Source organism: Thermobia domestica, chromosome 16 (genome assembly GCF_964235325.1).
Source record: "Thermobia domestica chromosome 16, izTheDome1.hap1.1, whole genome shotgun sequence".
In the NCBI taxonomy this organism is placed as follows: domain Eukaryota; kingdom Metazoa; phylum Arthropoda; class Insecta; order Zygentoma; family Lepismatidae; genus Thermobia; species Thermobia domestica.
Window position 1 is genome coordinate 71,383,638 of NC_137469.1, and position 13,317 is coordinate 71,396,954.

The 13,317-nt window shown below is 36.4% G+C and overlaps 1 protein-coding gene across 1 annotated transcript; it reads left to right on the forward strand.

Annotated features, from left to right (window-relative positions):
• Window positions 1–222: 222 nt before the first annotated feature.
• Window positions 223–4,417, forward strand: LOC145672502 (glutamate receptor ionotropic, delta-1-like). Its single transcript, XM_081741664.1, has 2 exons — window positions 223–1,293; window positions 4,223–4,417. Exons 1-2 carry the CDS (start codon window positions 223–225, stop codon window positions 4,415–4,417), a joined length of 1,266 nt encoding a protein of 421 aa, XP_081597790.1.
• The last annotated feature ends 8,900 nt before the right edge of the window (window positions 4,418–13,317 follow it).

Genomic DNA, 13,317 nt, shown 5'->3' on the forward strand with positions numbered 1-13,317 from the left:
CTAAAAGAAACATTCGAACTATTATTTCAAGAGCTTGTCTTAAACGTGATTTTTTTATCACCACAAATTCACAGTCTAAATAGATTTGATAATGTACTTGTTATATATACATATCGCCCCTTCAGAAGCACAGCATACGGACAATCAATACAGAAATATATTCTAGAAGATGGAAACTATAAAATCGATCATGAAATATGTTTCCCTGATAAGACGAAGGATATGGAAGGACATCTCGTCAGAGCTTCAACATTTACTTTCCCACCGCATGTTGTTTTGATCCCACCCGAAGGAGGAGAAGGAAGCCAAATGGCTGGAATTGAAGGTAACGTTCTCAACAATATAGCTGCAAAGATGAACCTTACTCTTGTAGGAAAACCTCCTAAAGACGACCAGAAATGGGGACGGCGACTAGAAAATGGAACTTATATAGGTCTACTAGGTGATGTGGTGTACAATCGTGCCGATATTGCTTTTGCAAATTATTTTGCCATTCCCAAATATCTAACAGATTTAGATATTTCGTTTATTATTAGCGTGCAATATATGATTCTAGCTGTTCCGAAAGCTTTGCGTATACCCGCTTGGATGAACATAATTCTGCCCTTTGATTACCAATTATGGATATGCGTGGTACTAGTAATAATAATGGTTTCTATCCTCATAATGAAGTTACAAAATTATTCCATATGTCACACTGAAAATAAAGCGTTTTTTCGCAATGGTACTCATTGGCTCTTGATATGGTCATCAATGCTGGGAATTTCGGTGCACAGATATCCAACATCATTTGCTCAAAGAACAATTTATATATGCTTCCTGTTTTACTCGTTAGTGATTTGTTCAGCATATGTTGGATCTCTTACAAGTTTTCTTACTGTTCCATCGTACTACAAAGATATAAACAGTCTACAGGAATTAATTCATTCAGCACTCTCCTTTGGAGGCCCTCCCAATATTAAAGAATTCTTTGAGGGCTTGACTGATAAAACGGAAAAGATAATGTTTACAAAGTGGTACAACACACTAGACATTGTAGGATCGCTGGAGAGAGTTGCTGTTAAAAGAGAATTTGCTTTTAGTTTAGATAAATCATCTATGGAATTTTTAATCTACGTAACATTTCCAAAGTTTGGTGGTAAAATGCATATAATGGAAGAACCCATTCTGACATTCCATGCTATAGTGTACCTCCAAAAAGGTTCATATCTTGAACCAAGGCTCAGCACAAATGTTCGAAGATTATTGGAAGGTGGTATCATACAACTGTGGCAGGAGAATGCAGTGGCTAATGTTCGATCAAAAGAAACGAATTCTAGATTAGTGAAGTTTTCTCTATCTCATGTTTCAGGTATATTCATTGTTCTGATATTTTGTACATGTTTCTCTGTTTTAATATTTCTAGCAGAATGCGTATATTTTAAAGTTATGAAAAATAATTTTCTTTGTAAATTTAGAGTTAGTATGTTGGCCACCATCGGTTCCATTGAAAAGTGGCCAACATACAGAAAATAAGTGTGATTGGTGCATTTTTAGAATAGTATTTCTAGTATTACTTGATTGAAAATTTTTAATAAGCAATGACACGACAGCTACTTTTAAATAATCTATATAGAGTAATCATAACAGTATACAATACTAGAAAAAAATAATCCAGTATGTTTAATCTGACAACTAGTCTGGTACACTGAATTATTCAGATTGAAAACAACAACACAAACAACCATAAAATAGAAACATATCTATGCAGTTTATTGAAATTAATATTATAGCACACTGAGTTATTCAGATTGAAAACAAGAAAAGCAAAATTATAAATTGAACAATTTATATGTAGTTTAGGTGACTTGTTCGCATTCTTTCTTTCTTTCTTTCTTTTTTCTTTTCGTTTTTTTTTTTTTTTTTTTTGCTTTCTTTTCAAATCCAGTGTGCTTTAATTCTGTTGTACAGACAAAACATATCATCTGCAAACTCATTCTAGACGTATTTCTTTTATTCTTTTTGCCTTGTTAATGAGCTACAAGTGTTTCGCTCGGAGCAAAAGATGTTTTGAGAAAATCTTAAGGGAATTCATATCTTGAAACCAACACTACTTTTCGACAAGCCGTCATGTGCCAATAGTTGACAATTGAGATGGTTAGCTTTAACCTTGAGAATTTCAAGGAATTACTAAAGCTTTCCCCTGATGAAAGAAGCCGATATAGCTAATGGATTTACCAAAACAGATAGGGTAGACGAATATATACTTACAACCATTTCTTGAATTCCTGTATGTGCTTTTCTTTATTCACATCATCCTTCACCACCGCTTTTTCAGGGTAGTATTCTGGTCATTGACCTCCAAGAACAAATCGTGCAAATCCATGCTTCTCTGTCCCCAGTCACCAATACAGAACATCTGCCTCTCATATGAGAATACGAAACAGTTAAGAAAAATAACAAAACGGTATTTTGCGTAGCCAAGATACGCAGGTAAATTTATTATCATCATAAGGTAAACATTGCTTCAATGCGGCCACTTCCAAGATAGACAGGTGGCCAACTTACAGAGTAATAATAACAAATGTCTTATGGGAAAATGCAGGTTCAAGACGAACCAGGCCAAGATAAGAAGGTGGCCAAGTTGACAGGTTTTACTGTATTTATAAAGATCGGTTTTCTACTTAACATAGTTCATAAGGTACAATTAGTCGACGTAAAATCCTATTTGTTCAACGTTTTAAAGTAAAGCAAAAATGCGATAAATCAAGATGGAATGTTTTGTATTTTTCACATAAACAACTATTCCCAACACAAACAACTGAGTTAAAATGTCTTATTACGCATGTATATTTCTATTGGAAGAGCATGTATCTCATAACCCGTAAGAATACTTTTTTTTGTATCTAAATTTTGCACAAGTTCAGAACGCAATGTTATACCAATTTCTCGTACAACACGATGTTTCCTTTCGTTTCTGTGCAGTCAAGTTGACCAAGACGGCGTATCACGAGTTGCGATTGCTTCACAGTTCTCATGTGCGTACTATACACATATGTTCTAACGAATTTTATATACAGATAGTTATCAAAATAATGAAAAAAAACTAGTTTGAAACATGTAAGAAGTGTGAAGTGGTAACACTGAGGATGCGTATGCAGCACCTTCCCGTTGTTAGTGATGTGTTATAGTCTAGGCTCTGTCCATAAGAGCTGTAGAAAAGTCGGGGATGACAGCAGATCTCTTCAGAACTTGTTAGAGGGTGATCAATTAATGAAAAAAATCGAAGGTAACACTTCCGCAACCGGGGCCTTCATTGTGAAATTCAATATCCAAAATGGCGCCCGCGCGCAAGTAACAAATTATATTTGAACTTAAATATCTTCTCACAGAAACAAGTTAGAAACTTCGTTTTTGTACCAAATTAAAGATAATTGACAGTAGAAGTAAGAAACCGGGATATATTGTTTACATGTTGCCGCCATATTTAAAAATAACGGTTATTTGGGCCAAAAATTAGTTTTTCTCGTTTCTCTTTTTTCATTTCATGACAAATAACTATGAAGTTATTAAAAATATGAAAACGCAGTCCAAACTAATTAAAGGAGCATAATCTTAGCTTTCTATCGTTACCAATATCTTTAGTAGATCTTTAAAAATGACGGAGCTATTTAAATTTAAGTGGCGCAGGGTGTAGTGTTTTTTGGACTGTTTAATAAATTACCGGAAAAACATTCACTACGCGCAAAACTTTCAAAGCTATTACTTTTCAACAAATTAAAATAGTCCATTCATTTTATCGATAAATTAATAAGGTAATAGGTTGCTGTGTGGTAGGAAATGAAATAATAATGTTATTGCATTTGTCAGATATTATTATTAACATGTTCGTTTATATAATATGTAGCTAATGTTGCAGACTCTAATGTGGACAGTGGAATAATAAAATTCCATAGTTGGCAGTAATATCCTAGACAATGACTATATAAAACCTGTTTGGCATCTCCCTATCCCGAAACACTTCTTCCTCTGCATCCGTATTAGACGTAAATGCCTGAATCATTTGCCAGAATCGTGACAAATCTTCAGGTAAAACAATGTCATCTTTCCAAGGGAGGGAAGATGTTATAGCTGCGGCTGAAATTCGCAAGGATGGTGTTCTGAAAAGACTTAAGGATCTCAGCGAAGTGCAAAATTTGTGTATTATTGTAATGACGCATTCTATATGTTATATTCAAACAAGAATGGGTTGTTACGGAAGAAAAAGAAAAGAGAACGTAGTGAAACTGAGGAGCTGGATCAACGTTCAATAAAATCTCAATCTGAACCAATGGCAAAGAAAATTAGAGTAGATATTCCAGTTCGACAATCACCATCTTCAAACAAGAAAACAAGAAATGTTTTATGTGTAGTATGTGGGAAAGAGAAACACAACTGAATTAAACAAAAGTACAGAATATGTGAATCAAATCGTGCAACTACATTTTTCTTCGCAACCATGTTCTTTAAGGATGACGGATTTACGAGAACTTGTGACTTGGAGGATGAATTACCTGTATTTTTCGGTGCAGATGTCTATTATCATAAGGCCTGTCTTGAGTACTATCTTTTGAAGTTCAATAAATATTCTCAGAAATCAGATAGCACAACTACCGAGTCTAAGAAAACTAATGAAAGTGCAGTGCTTAATAAAGTGGCGCCAATTATCGAGAAACTATTGGATGAGGGTGTGGATTGATATTGTCCGAAATTCGAGACTTCATTAATGGAAAAAGTGAACTGACTTTTAATAACAAGAAGTTAAACTTTGGAGAAAAAGTAAGGCTTTCCAAGCCTTCGAAAATAAATAAACCGATTCTAGGTTTCAACTCATTATTTAGTACCGCATAAGTAGCTGACAAACTGAGATCGATTAACATACTTACGAGTGCAGAGAAAGAAGTACGAACGGTTCTCATTCACACAAATTTCTGTATTGAAGAAGAATTTGGGGACAGTCAGCAACTTCATAACTCCTGGCCAACAACTAGAATTCCTCAACCTCTTTTGGATTTCCTAGCAGAAGTACTACAAGTGGGCAAGCTGAACATCATATCTGGGGCCCAAGCGAAGATCTACATACCACTGACGAAGACAGCGAAAATGATCTTGATCTTGAAGAATTTTCCGACCAACAAAATCTAAATTTTCAGAATCTATTGAAGTCAATCTTCCAGATTTTATTCTACAATATATATCGTAGTAGGAAAGCAACCCTCATGCATTTGATGGTGGCACATTCAATTCATGAGAAATGAAAAATCAGACAACTGATCTCAACTATGAATAAATTAAGTGTGTCACTTGGCTACAAAGATATCATGCAAGCACGAAGCAACCTCGCACAATATACTCTAAAGACCTGTTCCTCCACCTTGTCTTTTTCGAACCACTCTCAGGGTGATAGTTTCACGGTAGGAGCTATGGACAATTTCGACCAGGAAGACGTTACTCTGTCAGGAATCCATGATAGCCACGATACCGTCATGGTGCTTTTCCGGGAAGTGTCAACAAAATTCCCATCGAAACCGAGATTGTCGAAATCGGTATTAGCAAGACCTCCAGTCCAAGATCTGCGATTCTTGCTTCCATCTCAGCAATTGAAGAAATAAGAAAGGAAGGTACAACCTATATCGATTCAAAACACGCTGACAATTTCTCCCGAACTGTATGATTTGGACATCGATAATCTGCGTCAGAAAGAGTTTACTCAATACATAATGCATGCTGCATACGAGCTAGAAACTAAATAATCCACTCTAACGCGGGGTACTATGAATGCGATAATAACGGATTCAGATTTTTCCAAGAAACAAGTTGGCTTTCTTCCAGTACTGCCGTGTCCAGTGACGGAATATAATAGTGTATATACAGCAATGAAAAAACTTCCAGATCCTAATTATACACTTAAACCAATCTTCAATGCCTGTAGTATGTGACGAACGGGTGTATTACATTGCTGCCGAAATTCAACTTAGGAGCAATGAATTTTCAAACATTGTACTCATGCTAGGATCATTCCACATGACCTTCTTGTCTGCACAGGAAAGTACATTTCTGGTAGTGGTTTGGAGTCTCTTTTCATAGAAAATGTTTGGGTCCAAAGTAACCAAAAGTATTCTAAAGGGAACTATCTACGTTAGGGGAGTGAGAGGTATGTTTATGAATGCATGCAGATGTGTTTATGCTAAAGGGAAGGCTTTCCTGGAAGAAGAAGGTGAATATTATATCTGTCATCCAGCAGTTCGTGAACACTATGACTATTATGAAAGAAAGACAAGCTTAGCGTGCACTTACCAGTTCATGGGCTTGGTCATTAATTCAGATGAAATATCGAAGCTTTGCAGAACTTTTCAGAGAAACTCAGCTCAATCTCGGAGCAGGGCCGCTGCCTTGAAAAGTTTTTACATCTTTTATTTCTGTTGAAAAGCCTTATAAGAGCTGACCAAGAAGGATACTGGCCGCTGCATCTGTATATTTTACAGCAGTTGCTCCCGGTAATCATAGCATTCAATCGAATCAATTTCCTGTGGTGCGCGTCCCTCTATCTTGAACAGATTAGAAATTTGGAGACCCAACACCCGGAAATAAATGCTGAGTTCATAAATGGCCACTTCGTAGTCAGAAGAACGAACAATGTATTTAACACAGTTGGTGCTGATATGATACTTGAACAGATTATAAATAGATCGAAGAAATCATCGGAAGGAATTATGGGTCAGACGCGCAGAAAGAATTATATTACAGAGTGGGAACTGTCGTACCACGAAGTTCTTTCGACATGCCAAATCTTCAGTCAGATTCTTGGTATATCACAAACACACCATGAGTTTCTTGGTAATGTACTTGATGAAGTTCGTAACTCTGTTAACAGAATGGTAGAATTTTATGGAGCGCAGGGAAATCCCGTACAAAGTTCACAGTCCTGTGAAGTTGTACCATTTCACGTCGCATGAAGTTACACCAGATTCTAATGCAGAAGAAATCCCGACACGTAGCCATGAAGCTTATGTCGCATACCGAAACGAGCGATTTTTGTACAAAACAACTCCGTTGTCGAAGACCATTCACAGACGAATACTTCCACTGTTTCGTCAAGCAAATAAAGTAGTCTACTTTGTCTACTTTGCAAAAGTTGTTGGGACTGTCTGAGTACGTTTTCGAAGGACATTCATCAATGAATACAGCAATTATTGCTGAAGTTATGATTCAACTTCGTAAAACTCGAGTGAAAGGTTTACAAACATTTGCTGATCTGTTCGATGTATTCTTCAGGAGCGGCAGCAATGTTTAAACTCGCACCCGCAGGGATTTTATGTGACTATCTAATCAGCTCTGTCAAAAATGTGGAAAGACAGCAAAGGGAAACCGCCTCAGCTATACTACTAACTAATCTGTCATGTACACATTCCTACCGGTGCAAATGGAGAGAGTTTGGGCTTTCCCGAAAAACAAAATTGAAATTCAACATGTCTTAAAAGACTACCTTTGCACAAAAGCAAAGTTTATCATCTTTGCAATGCATCTGAGTGAATTACTGCTTGAAAATGGTGCAACTCCTGCTACATCTCACTGCTTCTTCAATTGTTCCAAAAATTACATGAGTGTTTCATGTTGGGTGTCAGTAATTTTACATTATGCTCTGAAAAGAAATATGTAAATATTATCTAAAGCACAGCTAAATCATATATTCGTAAAAATTTTGAAACTGTAGAAAACCTTAGTTAAACATTATTAGCTCTCACAAGCACACATTATATTACCATCAAATTAAAGTAAATTCTCATGACATCAAAGTCTGCAAAATAAAACAATATAATAATTATATTAGCTACATATTATATGAACGAACATGTTTGGCAAATGCAATAACATTATTATTTCATTTCCTACCACACAGCAACCTATTACCTTTAATTTATCGATAAAATGAATGGACTATTTTAATTTGTTGAAAAGTAATAGCTTTGAAAGTTTTGCGCGTAGTGAATGTTTTTCCGGTAATTTATTAAACAGTCCAAAAAACTACACCCTGCGCCACTTAAATTTAAATAGCTCCGTCATTTTTTAAGATCTACTAAAGATATTGGTAACGATAGAAAGCTAAGATTATGCTCCTTTAATTAGATTGGACTGTGTTTTCATATTTTTAATAACTTCATAGTTATTTGTCATGAAATGAAAAAAGAGAAACGAGAAAAACTAATTTTTGGCCCAAATAACCGTTATTTTTAAATATGGCGGCAACATGTAAACAATATATCCCGGTTTCTTACTTCTACTGTCAATTATCTTTAATTTGGTACAAAAACGAAGTTTCTAACTTGTTTCTGTGAGAAGATATTTAAGTTCAAATATAATTTGTTACTTGCGCGCGGGCGCCATTTTGGATATTGAATTTCACAATGAAGGCCCCGGTTGCGGAAATGTTACCTTCGATTTTTTTCATTAATTGATCACCCTCTAACAAGTTCTGAAGAGATCTGCTGTCATCCCCGACTTTTCTACAGCTCTTATGGACAGAGCCTGGATTATTAGGTAATAGTTTGTAGTACATAAGGCGTAGACCAGAGATATATGTTGAAGTGAGTTAGAAGCGGTAGTGATACAAAATGGGAGGAAATGGAAACGGGGTGATATTACGTGTCATTATAGTGAGTACTTTATGTTTTTGAAGACACTGTAAAAGCAACTATGGATATCCTTCGGGCGTCTATTAAAGTCACTACTATCCTGTTCTTCAGTACGAATTTTGGATTAGATCCGTAAACTGTTACTATTTAGAATATGTTTCTTTCACTATAATTATCAAACTTCGATTTGTGAGAATTGCAAACCAAGAAGAAATGACGGAAATGCATCTAAACTCACAGGATATGCGTATGACGTACGAGGTATTCCAATTTTCGGCCTGTTGTACAGCCCTCTCGATTCGATTTCGAAGTAGTATCGCGAAAGGCCTTTTATGCAGCACTGCAGTTTACGCAACGAACGCGTAAACGCCGCACAGTGAATTCTACCACCGGAATGAACAGCTATAGTCTTTTAGTAGCTAAACGTCCACTCTATATAAAACAGACCTGTGTTTCATACTGACATCACTCGTTCATGAAAAAGCACCTGTCGAAAGTGAATGATTGGCCGTCCTTGTAAAAATGCTTTTCGTGCGTGTGGGATATCACAGAATTGTTACTCGCAAGTATGTTGGTAGTTATGAGATATTAAATATTGGTATTATTGATTAGAACAATCACAATCCGCTAAGTTCAATCGCAGGCCTCTGAGGCACTTCATATGCGCACTTGGAGCATTATTACAGCACTCCATTCAGAGTCAATGTTTTGTCATATATTTGCAGACTTAAAAATTTCCTAGCAAGTTCAAGATTTCTTTTTTGTTTTAATATTTTCTGTGGTCAATGAATTAATGAGTTTTGTTAGAATTAACTGCTCCTACCTGCTACCTGCAAACAAAGCAAGCTTCAATGAGTCTAGGCAGCTGCGCAATACGCACAGAAACTAAAAGTCCCATTATTTCCTGTGGTGTTTGTGGCTGTTAGCATGATCAATGGTATTGTGGAGATATCAACTATATCCGTAACTCCTTTCCCAATAGGGACACTAAGTGAGGAGGTTGAGGAGTCTTGAAACAGTCTTCAGCAGGTATCGTGAGAAATGGTACCGAAAATTTTAGGGAAGATACGAATTTAGATTTGTTACAAATATTTTGACAGTCTGACACGATAATTTCATCGCTTAGACCCAGTATGCCCAAAAAGCATAAGAATATGCCAAACAAAATGTTTCAATTTTTAAATAGCCATTGCCAATCTCATGTTTGGGTACCAACGAGTTTTGAAAGTGATTCATTTCACAATCGAATTTTGTTTTTGTGACTTTTTCTGTACTTGATTGGACAACTCTATTTTTTGTTTCCAAATATAAGTATTGCGTGATAAGTTTCGTTCTTGTAAACGTTTCTTACACGGACTGACTTCTGGTTAACTTCATCCTTCGTGTTTATATACAAGTTATTTTTTCGTTGCTTTCCAGAAATATGTTTATTTTATTTATAATGACATCTTTACTCTGCAATTTTAATGAGAATAACATTACCACAAGTTCTGAATTATTTATTCTTTTTCATAACGACCCACGATGATATTTGTAAACCTAATTTTGAAAGCCCACCTATTAAAATGCCACTTTCTCTGCCTACATAGGCAACCCGCATTACTGTCAATAAACGGTAGATTATTGCACACATTGCGGCATAACAATCGGCAATAGCCTAACGAGCCTTTAAACATACCATATGGACAAAAAAACACGCTTTAAATACGTCCGCAAATAGTTTCGCTGCGTTTTCTCGTCATTCTCATTACTGTGCGCCGTCACAAGCGTGCTCAGTGCAGACAACTGTGTTTGTTGTCAAGTCTTGCTTCACATAATGATGACCGCATATGCATTAAATGATATAGTTGTGAGGATAATCTATCAGTTTGCATTGTCGTATTCCCATAGTGGCCGAACGGTAGGTGTTGGACGCCATTGGATACAACACGCAATCTTAACTCGTACACATTGAGAATAACCTCAAGACTGAGTGAAACCTACATCAGAAAGTTCTAGAGATGAAGGCCACACTCTTCCGTTACACAACTTTGGACACCAGATTTAAGCAGAACCATGCCCGGCTACGTTTCCCGGACTATGCAAGCCTTCATCGATGAACGATAGGTATCGCTGATTGTACATTGCAGGAATATATATATGTGTCGAATATATACTCCAGTAAAGTGTGGATGTCTTGTTGACTCACATACACTGTGCAGTCTTATTATACATATATATAAGAGGTGGGTGGCAAGGGTTTTTGAACAGGATTTTACGATCCGCAGCAAAGAACCTGCAACATGAGCATGTAAGTTTATTGTGAAATGATGAAGTCTTTTGCTCCAAAATAAGTGTGCAAGGGAGGACGCCAAGGTTTCTCCTGGTGTGATTCGTGCCACTTAGACGTTATGTTGATTCCCTGGGCTGTTAGGCATAGTTTCACAATAAACTTACATGCTTAAGTTGCAGGTTTTTTGCTGCAGACTACCACAACCATAGAGACGATTTCTCAAAATACATCCAACACTTGTTTTATTTGGTGTCACAAGGCTCTGTGATTTGAAGTTTAGCCCTCCTTTTCAGTACCAATATAGGAGACGTTGACTTACAGTTGAAGGTGGAATCCGAACCACAGTGATGTGTTTATTTTTTTAACCGGGAATTTTTAGACAAGCTGGGAGGGCTGCCATGAGGCTCTGATTGCAGTACATGGAAACTTCATGCTATGATAATTTATCAAGTTTAGAGGTATTATACAGTTGTTAAATTGTAATAATTTATGTATAGTCAGTTGTATAATTTCATTCATACAATGTTATATATTATCAATAATAGAGCTACCATTCATCCATGACTGCCCAAGAATTTCCGGCTTCTGGGAGAAAATAATAATGCATATGGACTTTTGGTTTAGTGGCGAGAGGTCCTATAGGTTGTAAGCACTGAGACACAAATACATTCTTCTTGAAAACCGGTATAGAATAGCCTATAGCATAAAATATTAGTTTCTTAATCCCTTCACGACCAAGGGACAGCTTTAGTCCATTTCTTAAGCTGTCCTAAAATTGTACTGGATAATTTAAAAATGCTTCAATTTCCGTGTGTTGGGTGTTAAAGACACAGAGAATATATACATGTAGATTGAATGTAAATTGCTCTGTCTATAATAGTTTTGAAAATCAGCCTCTGGTTTTGTATAATTCTTACCAGCCACTTATGGATTTATTAAGACGGATAACTCATTTTCTTTGCATAACGTCATTTATTATATATATATTTTTAAATGTACTGAATGGATGTCATCAAGGAAGTAACTTCGGCATCGCCGCCATAGTTGTACGCTTAATATTTCAGTTTTCCAAAATCACTTGAGTAAAAAGTGACAACCTTAATGAACAATACTAATTTATAATTTAAAATATAACGATTTTGGTTTTCTATCTTGGGTTTCTTTTGCATAATTCTTGACGTTTCAAAACCTGCTCTACCGCTTTCATCATTGTTCAACTAATAAACTAACTAACTAACTCTATGGCCTATGGAACCCGGAGGTTCAATGCCGCGTTCACAAAAGCTCTCCACTGACTTCTATCCTTAGCTAACTGCATCCAGTTTCTACTTTGTATTCCAATCTCTGCGAGATCCATCTTAATATTGTCCTCCCATCTGCGCCTAGGTCTTCCTAATAGTCGTTTTCCGATTGGTCTTCCAGTCAAGACTTTGAAAGCGTTTCTACTTTCATCCATTCTAGCTACATGACCCGCCCACCTAAGCCTCCTAGACTTGACGACCCTAACAATGCTGGGTAAACCATATAAATTATGTACTTCCTCGTTATGAAGTTTCCGCCTTTCCCCATTTCCGTTTCTCTTAGGTCCGAATATTCGTCTCAGGATCTTGTTCTCAAATACTTTCAGTCTATGTTCTCCCCTCAGAGTAAGTGACCACGTTTCGCAGCCATACAGAACAACAGGCACGATTATCGTTTTGTATATTTTAAGCTTCAAATTCCTCGACAGAATTCGCGACGACAAGAGATTTTGAACCGAATAGTAACACGAATTCCCTGCTTTTAGTCGACATTTAATTTCTCCATGAATATGATTTTCCTCTGTTAATATTGATCCTAGATATTTGAAACTATCCACTTTATCAAAAGTATTATTTAATATTTTAACGCATCCATAATTTGCTGTAATCCGGCCCCGACGCACTTCCATGTATTTAGTTTTCTCTGCATTTACTTCTAAATCCATGTCCCTGCAAGCGTTTAATAAGATCTCTGCATTTCTTTCTATTGTTCCCCTATCATCCCCTATTAAATTTACATCATCAGCATATGCCATAACCTGGTGAATACCGTTCAACTGTAGTCCCTGGTTGCTATCTTTGTTCAACTAATATAAAATAAATTTAAAATTAGCAATTAGACTGCTCTCTCGTAAGAGAACAGTTAGGTAACGTATATTTATTCGCGAGCTCTTGAGTTTTGATTCCCGGTGGAGAAAGTTTCTTTCGGTTTCAACCAGGGTTGGCAGATTTTTCAGAGGAAAAAGCGAAGACTTTAGCGATGTTTGGTATTCATACATGGCTTCACAGTAAAATGTGCCAGAAAAACTTAAAACTAGGGGGAAAAAACGTAAGAGCTGTCAACCCTAGTATCGTCCCAGCATGAGGCAATTGG